Raw genomic sequence first — 20,719 nt, 5'->3', positions numbered from 1 at the left:
AACAACATGAATTTATTATTTTACAGCTTAGAAGTCCAACACAGGTCTCACTGGGCTAAGATCAACATGTGAACAGTGAAGTGCTTTCTGGAAGCTCTAGGGGAGAGTCTGATTCCTTGCCCTGATAAAGGCTGCCCACATTCCTTGGCTATTTGCCCTTCTCCATCTTCAAAGCCAGCAATAGCAGCTCAAGTCCTTCTCATGTTTCATCACTCTGACTTCCTCTTCTGCCTCCCTCTTCCACTTGTAAGGACCCTGTGGTTACTTTGGACTTCTCAGGACAATTTAGGATAATCTACCTATTTTAAGTTCAGCTGCTTAGCAAACGTTAATTCCATCTACAATCCTAACTTCTCTTTGCCATTAGCATATATTCAGATATTCTAGGGGTTGGGATGTAGACATTTTGGAGGGACAGTCATTCTGCCTGCTATAGTTAGGAACAATGATTATAGTAAGTGCTATAATTAATTATATTCAACATCCAAACTGGATTGTTAGAGAATAGGGTGGAATTAGAAATAATCTAGAATTAGAGATCAAAAGATCAGGGTCATAGTTTTGCCTAACATGTAAATTGGTTTCAGCAAAGTCATTTAATCTCTGGGCCTTATTTCATAATTTGTACAATGGGATATTTATGAGCTGGTATTCAATGTCCTTTTCAGTTCTAAAATGCAATGACTTGACTCAAATTCCTAGGCCTTGGTCATTTACATAGATGTCTTCCAAGGTTTATGAAGAAAAAAAAATTAAACTACAGTAAAGTTGCCAGTTACCACCTTCATAAACTCTAGGGAAACATCTAGAATAGAGATAGTTTAGGTAAATGATTTTCAAATATAGCTAAAAACTAAAAACAAAACCAAAACAAGTAAAACAAAAACCTTGAAAACTGAAAATCAACAGGCAGAAACCTTTAAGAAAACAACTGTATTCCAAGATTATCAGTTTGAAAGAACAAATCCTGCCTAACAAGGATGAACTTCTCTGACAGAATGGCAAAACTAAAAATCCAAGAGGAAATGGTAAATGACATCTACTTTCCCTTTAACAAGATTTTCCATTGACAGCGAGTAAAATAATCATCTAGGTCGCATGGCTTCTTAGTGGTGGTCCAGAGAAAAGAAATCATCAGTTAATTGCTCCCAGGCATTCTACAGCCTCAGGACATTCAGTAGGCATTTGTCCCTAAGACCATAGCCATAATGATCTCTGACCTACCAGGAACCAGCTCTGAGTAGAGGGGGGATATAGGGCTTCCACAGCGTCGCAATATCCTTCTTTTGCATACAATCCTCAAATTCAAATTATTTGGGAGAATAAGTGGCAATGTGGAGGTTAGTGTTTTGTTTGGTACTAAGAAGAGACAATCTGTTAGAGTTATTATTATGTTAATATTTAAACATTTTCATCAATAATCAGGACAAAGAAGCATAATAAAACCAGTTAGATTTAAGATGACACCCAAGAGTAAAAGTGTCCTCTAGTAACTTGCAGAAGAGTATCAGAATGAGGTTGAAATGTGGTGCTTTTGCCTGAAGGTGGGAAATTGACCTTAAATGATCCTTTCCAGCCCTATGATTTTATTAGATTTAGAACAAAGTACTACTTTAGCCACATTACAAAATATTATTACTAAATAATGAGCTTCTATTCTAGGAGATTAAAATAATGACTCATAATGTAATAAGGACTGCATTACAGCTCCAAAATACAGAGGCATGTACACTATTTTATACTTTTATATGTTCCTTTTATAGTGCTATCCCACTTTTTTTTTTTTTTTTTTTTTTTTAGCATGCAGGCAAATTAGATAACGGGACTCCCAACAAAGCAAGAAACACAATGTCTGAGGAGTAGAGACATGAGTTAGTTTTCTCCCCCTTTCAGATTCCTGAAAAAGGAGTATTAGGTCAGTCCCCAGACTACACACCCATTGCTATTGAAGAACATTACTATGTACACATTGTTATCCAAGGACACTTTACTGATCGAATCTGAAATATGCAGAAAAATGTTACAGGCAGATAGCAACCATCAGTCTCTTCCTGCATTGGATAGGGCATAGACCACCTTACTGAAATTTGTAAGAAGGAATTCTGTGAAGGCCCACCCACCGAAAGATTCTGTCAACTTGGCTTCCAAACCATAAGTGGGAGATTTACAACATCCAATTCCTAGTCTTTCTGTACCTAGGGTGTGACATAAGCATTTAAAAATACAGTTATTGGGGCGGGGGTTGAAGTCAAGATGGCAGTGTGGGAAGATGCAGAGTTCACGTCTCCCCACAACTAGGGTGCCTGCCGGATGCTGGTGGGGGACACCGATGCCCAAGGAGACGGGAAGAACCCCCAAGCGAACTGGTAGGATGTGGGAGTACGGAGGCCAGACAGGACCGGCGCCCCTGAGGGGTGGCTGAGAGGGACCCTTGGGGACTCAGATCAGGGGGGGAATGGGCCCAGCGTTTCCCCTGCCCAATCGGCCAGGGAAGTCTGCCCAGCTCTCAGGCCAGGTCCTATGCCCTCAGAGGTCCCCTCCAGGCTGGGTTGGTCCTGGGAGCATAGGAGGGAGCCCAGGAGAGAACAGGAAAGGCAGGTGGGAGGGGCCCTCCAGGACAAGAGGAGTAGAAAGGAGCAGAGGGCATTTGCCCCACCCACTTGGGCTGGGGGAGCCTGCTGAGCTCCCAAGCCAGTCCCCTGCACTCCAAAGTCCCCTCCAGGCCACGTGGGCCCTGGTGGCATAGGAGGGAGATCAGGAGAGGCAGATGAGAGGGGACCTCCAGGAGGAACAGGAGAGGAGTGGAGGAAGCCTGCTGGGCTCCCAGGTGGGGTCCTCTGCCCTCTGAGACCAGAGGTGGGAAGCACACCTGGGCCTCTTCTGTTGAGCCTAAGGCCCCCCCACCCTTGGACTTTTCCAGCCCTGTGGGTCCTAAGCAGAGGCCCCGTCCACCACCCAAACCTCACCCCTACTTAGGCCCTGCCCTCCACAGCCAAGGCCTTTTCCACCTTTTTTTTTCTTCCTTCTCCTATTTTTTACTATTGTGGCTCTGTTTTACCTTCCAGTTGTTGTTTCGTCTATATTTTTATTTTTATATGTTTTTGGCCATCCTGCACAACTTGCAGGATCTTGGTTCATGAGCCAGGGGTTGGGACAAAGCTCCTGTGGTGGGAGCTCTGAGTCTGAACCACTGGACTAACAGAGAGCCTCAGACCCCAGGGAATATTCATTGGAGTGAGGTCTCCTGGAGGTCCTCATCTCAGCGCCAAGACCCAGCTCTACCCAACAGCCTACAAACTCCAGTGTTGGAAGCCTCAGGCCCAACAACCAGTAAGACAGGAACACAAGCTCACTTATAAAAAAAAAGGAAAATGAAAATTGAGACGGCAAAATAAAAATGTCACAGATGAAGGAGCAAGGTAAAAATCTACAAGACCAAATAAATGAAGAGGAAGTAGGCAATCTACCTGAAAAAGAATTCAGAGTAATGATAGTAAAGATGATCCAGAATCTCTGAAATAGAATGGAGGCATGGATTGAGAAAATACAAGAAATGCTTAACAAAGATCTAGAAGTACTAAAGAACAAACAGACAGAGATGAAAAACACAGTAACTGAAATGGAAAATACACTATAAGGAATCAATAACAGAATAACTGAGGCAGAAGAACGAATAAGTGAGCGGGAAGACAAAATGGTGGAAATAACTGCTGAGGAACAGAACAAAGAATGAAAAGAGTTGAAGACAATCTCAGAGACCTCTGGGACAACACTAAACGCGCCAACATTCAAATTATAGGGGTCCCAGAAGAAGAAAAAGAAAGGGTCTGAGAAAACACTTGAAGAGATTATAGTGGAAAACTTCCCAAACATGGGAAAGGAAATAGTCACCCAAATCCAGGAAGCACAGAGCATCCCATACAGGATAAACCCTAGGAGAAACACACCAAGACACATATTAATCAAACTAACAAAAATTAAATTCAAAGAAAAAATATTAAAAGAAGCAAGGGAAAACAAAAAATAACATACAAAGGAATCCTCATAAGGTTATCAGCTGATTTTTCAGCAGAAACTCTGCAGGCCAGAAGGGAGTAGTAGGATATACTTAAAGTGATGAAAGAGAAGAACCTACAACCAAGATTGCTCTACCCAGCAACAATCTCATTCAGATTCAACAGAGAACTCAAAAGCTTTTCAGACAAAAGCTAAGAGAATTAAGCAGCACCAAACCAGCTTTACAAATGCGAAAGAACTTCTCTAGGCGGGAAACACAAGAGAAGGAAAGACCCACAAAAAAAACCCCCAAACAATTAAGGAAATGGTAATAGGAACATACATATCAATAATAACCTTGATACAGATGAAGCAGTTTGCAGGGCAGAAGTTGAGACACAGATGTAGAGAACAAACGTATGGACACCAAGGGGGGAAAGCTATGGGGGGTAGGGATGGTGGTATGCTGAATTGGGCAATTGGGATTGACATGTATACACTGATGTGTATAAAATTGATGACTAATAAGAACCTGTGGTATAAACAAACAAACAAACAAAAAAACAACTAATACTAAACTTTCTTTGTGTTATTTGTATAGAAATATGTTAATATAAATGTTTCAGACACATGAAATTTCTAAAAATCTTATATGTTCTGGTATAATGTAAGTCATAATTCTAGTTATTACTTTAAAATATATATCTCAGAAATAACTAAATTTCCTTGTCAATTGCATTATTATGAACTTTCATCAAATATTTAACCGTGGTCACTTTTAAGTCTTTTGTCATTTACAGATAGTTCTGGGTATACTCTGATGCTTTTGCAGAAATGTTCCTATAAAAGGGTTTCATCTTCAAGGAATTCATGGAAAAGACTGACAAGTACAGGTTTCTGGTAACTGACTATACTGCTGAACTGAATGAATAAGCACTTTCAGAACTCTAATGGAAAACTGATGAATTCATAAAAGTGCTAACAAAAGATCAAGTTGAAAAAAATTAATTACATGGGACTGAGTGAACTGATGAGGATGATTATAATTTTTGTGACTTTCTGTTTGAATAAAAAAAAAATCCCACAAGGACTCAGAGGCAAAAAATATACAAATCAATTTTCACTGCAAAGTAAAGGAGCTGTTACAGTGGAGGATTACAGGACTGAATGTCAATATTATGACATAGTATGAGTGTGTTTCGTGTTTGGTAATCACAGTCATTGTTGCTTTTGTTGTGGTCATCCATTTACAATGCTTGGTGTCAGTTTATTTATCTGTTGTAAAAAAAATACAGTGTATGTGTGTGAAAAGAAAAAAAATAATAACCTTGAAAGTAAATGGATTAAATCCTCCAACCAAAAGACACAGACTGGCTGAATGATACAGAAACAAGACCCATATATATGCTGTCTACAAGAGACCCACTTCAGACCTAGCGATACATACAGACTGAAAGTGAAGGGATGGAAAAAGATATTCCATGCAAATGGAAATCAAAAGAAAGCTGGAGTAGCAAACTCATATCAGATGAAATAGACTTTAAACTAAAGGCTGTTTACAAGAGATAAGGAAGGACACTACATAATGATCAAGGGGTCAATGCAAGAAGAATATATAACAATTATAAATGTTTATGCACCCAACATAGGAGCATCTCAACACATAAGGCAAATGCTAACAACCATGAAATGGGAAATCAACAGTAACACAATAAAAATAGGGGACTTTAACACCCCACTTACACCAATTGACAGATCATCCAAATAGAAAATAAATAAGGAAACACAAGCTTTAAATGACACAGTAGACCAGATAGATTTAATTGATATTTATAGAACATTCCACCTGAAAGTGGCAGAGTACACTTTCTTCTCAAGTGCACACGGAACATTCTCCAGGATAGATCGCATCTTGGGTCACAAATCAAGCCTCAGAAAATTTAAGAAAATTGAAATTGTATCAGGCATCTTTTCTGACCACAATGCTATGAGACTGGAAATCAATTACAGGGAAAAACCTGTAAAACCCACAAATACATGGAGGCTGAAGTGCACTACTAAATAACCAAGAGATCACTGAAGAAATAAAAGAAGGAAAAAAATACATAGAAACAAATGACAATAAAAACATAACAACCCAAAACCTATGGGATGCAGCAAAAGCATTTCTAAGAGGGAAGTTTATAGCAATTCAATCTCACCTCAAGAAACAAGAAAAATCTCAAATAAACAATCTAACCCTATACCTAAAGCAGCTAGGGAAAGAAGAACAAAGAAAACCAATGTCAGTATAGAAGGAAAGAAATCATAAAGATTGGAGCAGAAATAAATGAAATAGAAATGAAGGAAACAAGAGCAAAGATTAATAAAACTAAAAGTTGGTTCTTTGAGAAGATAGACAAAACTGATAAACCCTTAGCCAGACTCATCAAGAAAATAAAGGATGCAAATCAATAAAATTAGAAATGATAAAGGAAAATCACAACTGACACCACAGAAATACAAAGGATTATAAGAGACTACTACAAACAACTGTATGCCAATAAAATGGACAACCACGAAGAAATGGACAAATTCTTGGAAAGGTACAATTTTCCAAGACTGAACCAGGAAGAATTAGAAAATATAAACAGACCTATCACAAGTAATGAAATTGAAAGTGTAATTAAATATCTTACAACAAAAAAAGTCCAGGACCAGGTGGCTTCACACGCAAATTCTATCAAATATTTAGAGAAGAGCTAGCACCCATCCTTCTCAAACTCTTCCAAAACATTGCAGAAGGAGGAACACTCTCAAATTCATTCTATGAAGCCACCATCACCCTGATACCAAAATCAGAGAGGTATCACAAAAAAAGAAAACTATAGAACAATATCACTGATGAATATAGATGCAAAAGTCCTGAACAAAATACTATGCTACATCTAAAAGAATGAAATTAGAACACTCCCTAACACCATACACAAAAATAAACTCAAAACGGATTAAAGACATAAATATAAGACCAGACAGTATAAAACTCTTAGAGGAAAACATAGGCAGAACACTCTTTGACATAAACCACAGCAAGATCTTTTTTGACCCACCTCCTAGAGTAATGGAAATAAAAACAAAAAAATAAATGGGACCTAATGGAACTTCAAAGCTTTTGCACAGCAAAGGAAACCATAAACAAGATGAAAAGACAACCATCAGAACGGGAGAAAATACTTGCAACTGAAACAACAGAGAAAGGATTAATCTGCAAAATATACAAACAGCTCATGGAGCTCAATATCAAAAATGGGCAGAAGACCTAAATAGACATTTCACTGAAGAAAACATACAGATGGCCAAGAGGCACATGAAAAGATGCTCAACATCACTAATTACTAGAGAAATGCAAATCAAAACTACAGTGAGGGGCCTCCCTGGTGGCGCAGTGGTTGGGAGTCTGCCTGCCGACGCGGGGGGCATGGGTTCGTGCCCCAGTCCGGGAGGACCCTACATGCTGTGGAGTGGCTGGGCCTGTGGGCCGTGGCCACTGGGCCTGCACGTCTGGGGCCTGTGCTCTGCGGCAGGAGAGACCACAGCAGTGAGAGGCCCACATACTGCAAAAAAAAAAAAAAAAAAAATCAAGCGATATGTAAATTTATATAGCCACTATGGAGAACAGTATGGAGGTTCCTTAAAAAACTAAAAATAGAATTACCATATGACCCAGCAATCCCACTACTGGGCATATACACAGAGAAAACCATAATTCAAAAAGACACATGGACCCTAATGTTCATTGCAGTACTATTTACAATAGCCAGGACATAGAAGTATCCATCGACAGATGGATGGATAAAGTAGATGTGGCATATATATACAATGGAATATTACTCAGCCATAAAAAGAAATGAAACTGAGTTATTTGTAGTGAGGTGGATAGACCTAGAGTCTGTCATACAGAGTGAAGTAAGTCAGAAAGAGAAAAACAAATACCGTATGCTAACACATATATATGGAATCTAAAAAAAAAAAAAATGGTACTGATGAACCTAGTGGTGGGGCAGAATAAAGACATAGACTTAGATAATGGACTTGCAGACATGGGGTGGCGGGGGAAGCTGGGGCGAAGTGAGAGAGTGGCATGGACATTTATACACTACCAAATGTAAAATGGGTAGCTAGTGGGAAGCAGCCGCGCAGCACAGGGAGATTAGCTCGGTGCTTTGTGGCCACCTAGAGGCGGGGATAGGGAGGGTGGGAGGGCTCAAGAGGGAGGGGATATGGGGATATACGTATGCATATGGCTGATTCACTTTGTTGTACAACAGAAACTAACACAGTATTGTGAAGCAATTACACTCCAATAAAGATCTATTAAAAAAATACTGTTATTTTTCTTGGTGCACACATTTTAAATTTTTTCCCATGGTAATTCAGAATCTGATTAAAACTACCAAATGATGAAAGTCTTAGTGAAGAGGGTTGGAACCACTGAAAAATCTGAAAAGCTATTTTGGTAGAACTTGTACAGTAGATGGTTCCTGTTACATAGAAAAAACAACTACAAATTCTTGCCAGCAGGAAACCATCTAAATACATATTAGTTACCACATGAGGTAATAATGGGATGCACAGGGACTGCTTGCAGCCCCGGCAAGGATATTGCTGGTGTGCTGCTCCAGGATTTCTAGGGAGTTATTATTACTTAATATTTAGGAAATTATATGCCACAAATGTGCTAAGCAAAAATTAACAAGATCTTAGCTTTCAGGGAACATCCTATATTCTACGTGAGACAGCATTCATACACAATTCCTTAAACGTTTACGCATTAAAAAAAGACATGAATTTTCCTCCTGGTAAAAGGAGATTGTTACCTGATTAGAAGCTGTTTTACTACTTTATGCTCTGAGTAGAATTAGGATGTCAATTCAGGTGGCTAGGGTTAGCTTATGGTCACTGGTCTTCCTTCTGTTTTTCTTAAAGAACTATAAGGAAACTCATCTTTTTGAATATTATTAAGGGCTCCTATAGGCTAGGATTTTAGAAGTCCATCCTAGTGTAATAGAAAGAGCAAAATATCACAGACGTGAATCTTAATCGCATTTTGAAACTTACTGTATTATATCTTTGTTTTAAAAAGGCGGTCAATTCTTAAGGTCACATTTTGACACTTCCCTCAAGCAGAAGCAGATAGCTAAGCTGTGTGAAGCATGATAATGGGGTTAAACAAAACAGTTTCTGTTGACCTTTAAAAGATGTATAATCTACCTCTTTGTACAAGAGTAAACTATAGCAGTATTCACAGCAATAAAACTATCAGTTGCAATTTACTTACATATTGTTTTATTTCATCTTCACAACAGCCCTTTGAGAGTGGCATTACATATGTCTTCACTTTACGAAGATAAGGTTAGAAGGATCCTTTCCTTATAAAGACAAGGGAACTGAAGCTCAGAAAGGTTAAGCAAATTATCCAAGGTCAGACAGCCAGGAAGTTGCAGAGTCAGGATTTAAGCCTTGTCTGTTTTTTCCCAAGGCATTTGCTTGTTGCATTATGCTGTACCACTTCTTCTAATGGAGATGCAGATTTTTATAGGTGACAATTCTGATATCTTTACTAGCATAAATACTATTCTGTAGTTTTAGGATGTGAAAAATAAGAGAAAATTTCTGTTAAAATTATGTAGGTCACAGTTTCTCAAAATATAATGGAGACTTGAGCTTATGGTAGGGGATTGTTTGCTAAACATTTGAATGTTCAAGACTGGAGTGTGAGATTGTCTCTTTGCTCCTTGCTGATCCACTCTCTGGAGGAAAAACTCTGCTTTAGACTAAAGACCTCATTTCCTCCTTCCCTCAAATGCAGATTGAGGGAGGTTCTAAGCCTTAACATATAGTCTGTTCTCTACCTAGACTATGATTTTTCATTGTCTTTGTTTGGCTAACTCCTCGTCTTTTAGTTCTCAGCTGAAGCCTCCTTTCCTAGTATGGCCCTCCGTGATCCCTAGACTTGATCTGTTCCCTTGCAATTCCAGCTCTTTACTCTTCTTGACATCTGTTACACATATTGCAATTCTTTGTTCATTTTCCTCTGAAGGGGATGGGTCCTATCTATTTTTTCAGCATTTGTTATATGTAGACGCTCACTGTCTACTTGTTGGATCAACAGATGGACAACTGTCTCCACTTAGAGGACATTCTCATCTTAAAAGGCTTAGATGGATCAGTGCGGTATTTGGGGAAGATTCATGGAGTGATCAGCTTAGCCACCTCTGCTCTAGGCCTTTGGGGAACCACTTTCCTTTCTTTCAGTCCTTCTCTCCATGCCTTCTCCTAACATTAGAGATAGTTGGGGACTTTGGGAGGAAAAAGGACAGAAGGACCACTCAGTCTGACTCTAGTCTGGTCCTTAATCTAAAGGAGCATGAAGAACCCTCATGGCTCACAATAGGTCTGGTGATCACCTGGCAAGAAGACTTGATACGATTTGGGACTAAAACTGTGTTGGGCTGATAATAGAATATCCATTGGTTTGGCCTTTAGTCTATATATCACTTGTAAACCAGTAGCAGGTCAAATATCTGGCTAAAGAGTTGGGATTCAAGAGTCAAACCTGTTTTTATTAGAGCAATAACTAAACACAGAATCTACCAGACTTGACATCTTAAGACTTGGAATTCAGGGCCAGCTCTGCCATGACCTATTTGTGGGGCCCTGGGGAAGCCATTATCTTGGTCTTATTTTTATCTTCTCAGGTTTTTTTGGAGACCAGGATGAGAGCATACATGAGAGAGAATTTTCATAACTATAAAACATAAACTTATTCGTATTGTAGTTCATTCTGCTTCAGAAAGTCTTCCACAGTGAAAATATCTTCTGCTTTAACACGGAAGTCAACTGTACTGTGAGGTTTGATTTGTGTGACAGAATCTGGTTTCCAGAAGTCAATCTGAATAAGGAATAAGATGTATTGTACTAGACGCCTATAATTCAATGGGTGAATTATCACCAGCAAGCACACTATTGCTGTACTCCAGTGAGTTATTTTCAGACTCAAATTATCCATGAAATCTCTTAAAAATCTCTCCCTTGAATGAATAAGAGTTGCGACCAAGCAGTTAGATGTCAATAAAAGTGTTTACACATACATGCATAGCATTAATTGATTATGAACAAGCATGAAGAGCATATAGTTATCTCCCATAATGCTAGTTAATGGCAGTATTCTATAACTGCTCTCTTCTATTTATTGATTTTCTAGAACAGTTGCTTATTGTGATAGCAGTGTTTGTGGTAATGGATGCATGTGCTGAATGAATGATGCTGAATTAACTGGAGCCACAAAATTTAAAAGCAAGAAATTGAGCTTTCTCTTACTTTTTAGTGGACTCATTTTATGAGTTTATCTTGGAACTCAGTGCTATACAAGTCATAGTAATGTGTGGAACCAAGAACATCCCTGACCTGTGGAGGATCCATCAGGGAGGAAAAATGTATCTTTCCACAGTGGTTATGTTGGAACCATGGCCAGAAACAAAATATTCTTGAGGATCCAATAATGTGCTGACATTTTCATTTGTTCAATTATTCATCAGCTATTACTGAGGACCTACTATGTGCTAGGCTCTGTGCCTGAGACCAGGAATACACTAGTGAGCAAATCAAACATGGGGAGATTTTAGAGGAAATTGTGCACAAAAGTAGTATGACATATTTGATAATTCTAATGTTTTTCTTTGTGGATGTGTGGTTTCAGATCTCCTTTTTCCTTGGGAAAATATTAACCAATGACATTCCGCCTCTCACAGGTCTCCGTTTTTCTGTTCTTTGCTTGAGCTGAGTAAAGGCCTAGAAACCTGAGGTGACCCTGCCATTGGATCTTTCTCTGCCCTGTTTCTCACTGAATACCTGTTTAGATATTTATGAGCTAGTCTCAGGATGGAGATGTGACAGGTGGTGGTACTTAGGACCATTGCTTTGGAACTTAGAAGGGAGTTTGGGCACACTTAGAGGTTGTGAAATAGAAACTGATGATGTAAGATAATAAGATGACTCAATTTTAGATATACCTGTGGAGAATCCAGGTGCCTATATCCTGTCCTGGTAATCTTCAAACCTCTGTAGATGTCTAGAGGGTACTGAATCATGAGTCAGCGTCATAGGGAAGGTCAGGGGAATGGGAGGCAGGGACATTAGGATTACACAGGAGGGATTCCAGAAGAAATAGTGTGAGTATGGTTGTCACTAAGGTATTGAAAAGAGAGAGTACTGATAATTTGACAAGGATTGGCTGCAGAATGTGATCTATTGAGTCAAAGATGAGAGGATAAAGGTGAGAGGTTAAAAGATAGTGGAGGGGGACTTCCCTGGTGGTCCAGTGGTTGAGAATCCACCTGCCAATGCAGGGCACGCGGGTTTGATCCCTGGTTGGGAAACTAAGATCTCACATGCCAAGGGGTACCTAAACCTGCATGCTCTAGAAGCCCGCACACCTCAGCTACAGAGAAGCCTGCATGCTACAATGAAGAGCCCATGAGCACAACGAAGATCCTGTGTGCCGCAACTAAGACCCAACACAGCCAAATAAATAAATAGATAAATATTAAAAAAAAAAAAAAGGTAGTGGAGGAAGTATAAAGGCTTATCATGATAAAGACAGAGAAAGCAAGGGCTGGTGATGAATTCTAGCTAGCCAGCATTGTAAAGAGAAGGGCCATGAAGACAAGCACATTATAGGAGAAAGCATATTTTTAAAAGTTAACTCTGAATTTGTGTTCTTAATAAATGCTTGTCATTCCATGGTGGGATGGGAGAGGGAGGTGTATCTTTATTATAGACACAGAGGTTTAGAGTTGGTAAAGCACATAAGCATCTGTAGGCAACTTGACAGCGCCTACGCTCATACGTAACACTGGGGCCTTTTAGCGTGCTCAGGAGACTCCCCACTGCCAAGATCTGCATCTCTGTGCTTGAAAACTCCCCCAAACTGGAAAAAGCCTAACAGCTCGCAGCAGGTAGGAGGTGCCAAAGAAATAACTCTTTCCAGAGAAGTGCTTAACCAATGACCCTAGCAAGTTGATGTCTAAATATTCCAAATCTGTCATTTCTCAGGTGGGATAATTTTGATGCATGTGGTTTGCACCCTTTCCTGGAATTTCTCTGTAGGATTAAGCTCTAGTCATCCTCTGTGATAGCTGGCTTAATAGTGCCCCTTTTGTTTGCTGCCCTCCCTTCTTTGTATCACTCCTCACTTGTCTACCCAGCCTCCCTGTACTTTCCAAATGAAATCTTTGCCCTTGAATCTTTGTCTAAGGGTCTGCTCTGGAAGAACCTACATTAAGATGGTAGCTTCCCACTTAGAGTAACAAATACCTGCACAATATCCTTGGTGATGGTTCTGATACAATCTTGAGTATATCTAGTACTACTTCAGAACAGCCTAATTGCCTTTTGATGGTTTTCCTTCTGATATTAAGTTGAAAGTTGCCTTCCCTAATCATCTAACCTCTTGTACAAACGTTTGTCCTGGCTCTGCCAAATATTGGGAGAAATTATATATATATATATATAAAATTTCTCAACCCCATTTAAGAAAATATATATATATTTTTTTAAATGGGGTAGAGAAATCTCATAAGCATGTTTGACAGAACTTGCAGACCTAACTTGAGGTCCTGTAAAAACTCTCCTTTGAGAAGGAGAAAATTGGTCAGCAAACATACCAACATCCAACACTATGGAGTCCTGCAAATATGATGCAGACTTAGTAACCTGGAGTTAGTCTCCAGGTCTTAGGAGAAACGGAGACAAAAATCAGGAGCAACATTATAGCCTTATAGATGTTTACAATGCATTAAGTGTGGTTACAAATAATGAACTTAAAATATTGGTACAGGGAGATAAATATAAATTTTGGTAATTACCAACACTTTGTGAATGAGATCTATGTTTAAAATATGGAAGTGGAGTAAAGTATGTGATATGAGATATGAGAAATTGAATTATTATATGTAAAGGAGTTACAAAACTGAGGTTATAAAATTATAAATCCAGGAACCTTAGTGACAACCATTTGTTGGAAGATAAAGCAATATCTTTAAGTGATACCACTGTGGGAATGTCAACTTAATCAGCCAGCTGGCTAATATTTAAAGAGTCTTTCCTAAAATATATTACAAAACCAGCACAAAAGCAAGTAGTGTATTCACCTTAAATTCTTTTGGGAAAAAGAAGGATTCATAAAAGAATAAATATTTGTGTTGGGGAATTTTGGTTCTTCACATATTTACACAAATTTGTTTCTTCATGTTACGTTTGACTATGAGTTGAGCATATGATAGACTCTTCCTTTATCTTGATGGAATTTTCCTTTCTTGTTGGAAGAGGAAATGACTTCTACTCTAGGCCTAGTTCCAGACAGCAGGGAGAAGCTTACAATCATAATGGAAGTGATGGGAACATTGGAAGACTGTAACCAAGTTACCTTGGGCATGCACCTGAAACTACAGAAACAGAGTTCAAGAAAGTACTGAGAAAAGAGAATAGGTTTTGTGGGGAATGTCTCCAATAAAGGAACAAGAAGATAAAATAAAACCCTTACTATACAATTACATATGGAAAGAGGGAGGCTGCTAGAGTCCATTGTGGTCACAGGTCACAGGTCTCAATACATTCAACTTTTAAAAGGACATGTTCAAAAGCAGGGAGGAAGGACACATGGCCAAGGATGAATACAAAGACTAGATGCCCTTGTAATGATCTTATCAGGAAGGCTACAGTCCAGAATATGCTGCACTTGCAAGATTGCTAAGGAGAGTAAAACTTCCTTTTTTTTTTAACATCTTTATTGGAGTATAATTGCTTTACAATGTTGTGTTAGTTTCTGCTTTATAACAAAGTGAATCAGCTATATGTGTACATATATCCCCATATGTCCTCCCTCTTGCATCTCCCTCCCACCTTCCCTATCCTAGCCCTCTAGGCGGTCACAAAGCACCGAGCTGATCTCCCTGTGCTATGCAGCTGCTTCCCACTATCTATCTGTTTTACATTTGGTAGTATATATTAGTCCACGCCACTCTCTCACTTCGTCCCAGCTTATCCTTCCCCCTCCCCATGTGCTCAAGTCCACTCTCTAGGTCTGCGTCTTTATTGGCTGAGTAATATTCCGTTGTATATATGTACCACACCTTCTTTATCCGTCCATCTGTCGATTAAAAATCTCTTTTTCAATCATGTTGGAAATAAAATGAATAAAGAAGAAGCACGCAGTCTCACTGCTTGGAGCTAAAGTATGTTTGCAGCTGGAAGAGAGGAAGCAGCCAGATTGAGCTCTTGTTTGGCTTTTGTCTTTTCTAAGGAGTTATACTATCTCTTGTTTTTTCTACTTCTACTGAGAGATGAAATTACCATAAGTAAAGAAATTTTCAAGTATTATGATTTTAGCAGAAAAACCTTCTTTGGAAAGAGAACATTGAGGCCCAGGATAGATAAGCAGAGAGGGGATTAGTCTGGTAATGCAAATTGCATTCAAAATCCTGGATCTAATGACAGTAATGATAACAAACGCTTACATAGTTTTTACTATGTAAGTTCCTTCTAAGTGCTTTACTTATATTAATTCTTTTAAATCTCACAACAATCCTGTAAGGTAAATACTCTTATTCTCCTTATTTGACAAATGAGAAAGTTGAGACCCGGAGAGGCATCCAAGGTCCAGCTAGCAAGTGGTAGAGCCAGGAATCGAACCCAGGAAGTCTGAGTCCGGATTCTCTGCTCTTGGCCACCAGAAAATGTTGAATTTTAGGTAACTAAAAAAATACTGAGGATGTGATTGCAGAACTTTCTCAGCAATCTTGGAGGAATCAGAGCTTGAAGGGATCACTGAGGAGTGGAGGGGGCATGTCTTGGATTTCGTGAACAGGAAGACACGTGAATCCCAGAAGCGGGAGCTCCAGGGGCCTGGCATGGATACTGGCAGAGTAAACTGGAAGCAGATGGACTGTGAATATTCAGAAAAGGAAGCCATGATCCTTGGGAGCCAGCACGGTTTAAAGCAAGAATAAGTCAAGCCAAAAAAAAGAAAAAAAAAAAGAATAAGTCAAGCCCAATTAACTTCATGTTATTCTTGAAAGAGACCACTAGCCTGATAGGATGCTGAATCTGTATCTTAGCAAAGCGTTTGACCAAGTCTGTGCATTTATATTCTTCTTTACAAGCTGGAAAGCACAATGTTAGCTGTAGGTAACACCACAGTAACTTGGGTAGTAGAGCAAACTCATCCAAGGAGAGTTGGTTAATGAACCACTTTCAGCGCTTACTTAACACTGTGTCTGGCATATTGGAGCCTCATGATAAATAGGTATTAAATGAATGAACCATGAAGGGTGCCTCTAATTCTGTGCTGACCCCTGACTTACTTAATGTTTTTCCTTTATCAGTGACAAAGATAAAAGTCAAGAAGGCATGTTTATCAAACTTGCTGGTGATACAAAGTTAGGGCAAAGAATTATTTGGATGAGTGAATTAATTTTTAAAACTGTCTCAATATGCTATCAAGATAATTTTTAACAGAGTAAATCTAAAATCCTGCATTTAGGTTAAAAAATCAATTAGGCAAGTATAGAAGGAAGAATACCTTGCTTGAGGGTGATTCATGTGAGAAAAAAATAGCCTAATAGTTTTGATCGGCAATAGGTTTACTATAAGCGAAGAGCATTCTAACTGTTCAAGATGCTAAAAAGAATCTTAGGCCCCATTAGTAAGTGTCTGCTTTACAAATGAAAGCAGGCAATGGTCCTACAGTATGTATTAATCAGAGCACACCTGGAGGTCCATTGTCAATTCTGAGAGCTGCATTTTAAAAAAGAAATATAGACAGAAAGATTGAGCTATATTCAGAGGTGGCCAGAATGATCAAGTGTCTGTAAACCAGTGCTAAGAGAAATGATGGAAGGCCTGGAAAAGATAAATCTTAGAAGTGAGACAGTATTTGACTCAGCTAGGTCCAGTGGGTCAAAGATAGAGAAGGTAGCTTTCAGCTCAGTGTAACGATTAAAATGATTTGTAAGGGCTTCCCTGGCGGCGCAGTGGTTGAGAGTCCGCCTGCCAATGCAGGGGACACAGGTTTGTGCCCCGGTCCGGGAAGATCCCACACGCCGTGGAGCGGCTGGGCCCGTGAGCCATGGCCGCTGAGCCTGTGCGTCCGGAGCGTGTGCTGCGCGATACCCAAAAAAAAAAAAAAAAAAAAAAAAAAATTTGTAAGGCAAATTTGCTACCTTGAAAAAGCAGTATTCCTACTATCCTTGGAAATACTCAAACAGTTTTTATCAGGGCTAGTAACCAGGGATGCTGTTTCCACTGAGGAAGTTCAAATTTGAGTGGAAGGCTGCAATAGATGGCTTTATATTCTCTTTCAATTCTAACCTTCTGAATCTGTTTCAGATTATGACACTCTTTACCTTCTTTTTTCCTCCACACCTTAAAAGCTAAAAAGATAACTATAGAAAGATAGATGGATGGATGGATAGATAGATACTTAGGAGCTAGTAGAATATTTTGGTTTCTATATTCATGAAAAGACAGCATTGGATCAAGTAAACTATTGTGGTCAGCAATAGCTTCCTGACACACTATATATATATAATTAAAACTGTCAGTTTTTATCCCATATACAGTGAATTTTTTAAAATAAAGTAGCCTAGAGATTTTGGTTTCTTGAAAGTAAAATATGAAAATCACTCCTGGCTTTTTACCTTCTTTACCTCCTTCATGCCATATCATTAAGAGGGCCTGAATCAAGGTCATGAAAACTCAAGCTGTTTGATTTGGAATGAAAGAAAATCAAAGAGAACAGATGATACATGGGATGTGGAAATGAATATCAAGTTGGACAAAAGCCCAGTTTTTCTGTAATATCCAAGCTGATCATTTTTCTCTTTTGCCTTAGAAGGGAAGTTACTGTACATTAGATGTTCTATGACCTTTGCAACAGTTTCAGCTCATTCAGTTGTCATGCTCTGGAAGCTGTTTAAAAGTTACCCTGGATTTGTAATACTATAGGGCTTATGGCCATCTAATTTAGGCAGAAAAAGAAGGCATGGGGGCACTAAATGTTTTTCAAGTTTTTATTTCTTGCTACAAAAGCGCTATAGTTAATATTTCATGTCATTCTTCCTTTGATGGAATCATAGTGTAATCTAAGATTTTAAAATAAGTGTGAAGGAAACCCTATAGCATAGAATTGTTATTTACCTGCCTGGTGCTGGCCAATTCACGGAGTAAGTTGATGTCATTTTCATTTTCGACACTGACACGGAACACCTTCTCCCTGAATGGTGAAATACAGAAGAAGGAGAGAAAATTTAAAATTGGGTAATGTGTTCAAATTTTTTGGCTAGCAAAGAAGGGTTTCTCATTTAAGGTGTCAGTCACTTACCCTTCAAAGTGCTCACCAGAATGGTGAGCAGAGGCTAGGGTCACAGTCACAAGAATCAAGAACGCCAACATTGTGCCTGATTAGGTCTTTTGGTGGGTTTCACCTGCTTTTATAATTGGGGTGTTCTTTGTTTACTTCTCCTGATTGCAAATAGGCACTATCAAGTCTTGATTAAAGGTTTTCCTGGCATTGCTGCCCTGGTAGCTGTGTAAAGTCTGCGAGTATATCTCTCTTAACACCTGTGGAAACAGCAAATAATCTGAAGTTCAGCCTGTCTGATTTGGATGTCAGACCTAGAATAGTCTGGAGGTAAAGGAGTTTTAAATAAAATCTATTTTATAGCCTTTAACATTTTTTTGATTTGAGAATTATATAGAACAAAGTCTATAGAATTTGACATCCCAGTCAAGGTGTAGAACATTTTCATCAGCCTAAGAAGTTCCTTTGAGCATCTTTCCAGTCTATTTCTGTACTCCCCTCAGGCAACCACCATTCCCATTTCTAGCTGCATGCGTTAATTTTGTCTGTACTAAAACTTCATATAAATGAGGTCATATGGTATATATTTCTTTGTGTCTGGCTTCTTTCATTCAAGATAACACTTTTGAGATTTATTAGTGTTTTGTTTGTATTATTGCTTTGTTCCTTTTTATTAACGAGTGGTATTCTATTGTATACCACAGTTTATTTTCCTGTTGGTGGATATCTGTATCATTTCCAGTTTTGTGTTATCATGAATAAAGCTGCAATAAACCTTGTATACAAGACCTTTTGTAGATATATGTTTTCATTTTGGAGGGAGGTAAATATAAGAATGGAATTGCTAAATAATAATGTAGGAGGGTTTCACACTATTAAGATTCTGCCAAACATTTTTCCACACTTGTTGTATCATTTTAAGTTTCCCCCAGTATCCAGTTGCTCTGCATTCTCCCTAACATTTTGGTGTTATAGTCTTTAATTTGGTAATTTTAGTGAGTGTGCAGTGGTATTTAATTGTGGTTTTAATTCATATTTCCCTGATGCCAGTGACATTAAACATCTTGTAATGAATTTGTTGGCCATTTGTAAGTCCTCTTTTGTGAAGCATCTATTGAAGTCTTTTGCCTTTTAAAAGAAGTTAATTGTTTGCCTTTTTATTATTGTTTTTCTTTTATAATTTGGGTCTTTTACATTTTTTCCCAAGAAGTCTTTGACTATCCTAAGGCCTCAAACATATTTGCCTATGTTTTCTTATGGGAGCTTTGTAGTTTAGGTCATTATGCACAATATAAGTTATGGATCAACACATTTAAAAAAACATGGGTATCCAGTAGATCCAGTACTATTTGTTGAGAAGGCTTTTCTTTCCCCATTGAATTATAGTCGGTGTCTGTGTCAAATTCATTTGGCCGTATATGTGCGGGGTAATTTCTGGATTTCATATTGTGTTCCATTGATCTGTTTCTCTAATTTCATACAACTATCACAGTGTCTTAATTATATATAGTAAATCTTAAGGTCAGAGAGTATATAAATCCTTCAGCTTAGTTCTTTTCCAAGACTGCTTTGGCTACTCTAAGTACTTTACATTTCCATATATATTTCAGTGTCCACTTGTCAATTTGTATGAAAATAGAAAAATCCTGCTGGAATTTTGATTGGTGTTGCACTGATCTATAGATCAGTTTGGGGAGAATTGATATAATTATACTTTTGAGTCTGCCAACTTATAAGCCTGTTATCTCTGTACATTAATCTGGGTCTTTGTCAAAAAGTGTGAAGGGTCTAAGATACTATCCTACGTACAAGATAAAACGTTATCCAGCCACAGTTTCATAGATGCTGGCAGAAGACAAAACTCCTGGATCAAAATTGAAGGACTTTATTATGCAAGCACAGCATAAGCTTTATGTTTGTTTCAGTCCTTTTACTCCCCAGTCCTATGACGATGATGTGGAGGTGGGCCCAGGTAGATGCTGGGCGCAAAGGTTTGTGTCACAATTGAGGTATACCAAGTTTAGGAACCTATCAGTCTTATAAGGGAGCTGCTAGCAAATCTGCCCAACTTTTACCCCGGAGGAGACATTAGCTTTAATATCCTGAATGGCAAACAGAACTTTCCTTTGCCCTAGAGGGGGATGTCATTTCTGTCTTTCAAGTTGTTTGCTGTACAAACATCTTTGAAAAGATAGTCCAAAATAAAAGCCGTCCCAAGACATGCAGAAACAGAGGGATCCATGAAGACTTGTCTCTCAACAGTTCCTACCTCTTTCTATACACTCTTGACTTCTGGTGAATTTTTCCGTGAGTGTGCTACTCTGT

General features: G+C 38.7%; 1 protein-coding gene across 1 annotated transcript in view; it reads right to left on the bottom strand.

The window, feature by feature from the left end:
- The window catches only part of CPB1 (carboxypeptidase B1), a 37,875-nt gene extending 19,389 nt beyond the window's left edge, over positions 1-18,486 (bottom strand). The window contains 3 exon segments of the mRNA XM_024769105.1: positions 10,785-10,927; positions 18,232-18,307; positions 18,416-18,486. Of these exon segments, the coding sequence (XP_024624873.1) occupies positions 10,785-10,927; positions 18,232-18,307; positions 18,416-18,486 (290 nt within the window).
- Positions 18,487-20,719: the final 2,233 nt, after the last annotated feature.

Source organism: Neophocaena asiaeorientalis, unplaced genomic scaffold (assembly GCF_003031525.2).
Source record: "Neophocaena asiaeorientalis asiaeorientalis breed wild unplaced genomic scaffold, Neophocaena_asiaeorientalis_V1.1 scaffold118, whole genome shotgun sequence".
In the NCBI taxonomy this organism is placed as follows: Eukaryota; Metazoa; Chordata; class Mammalia; order Artiodactyla; family Phocoenidae; genus Neophocaena; species Neophocaena asiaeorientalis.
Note: the sequence above shows the minus strand (reverse complement) of the source record. Positions and strands in the feature narration are given on the sequence as shown.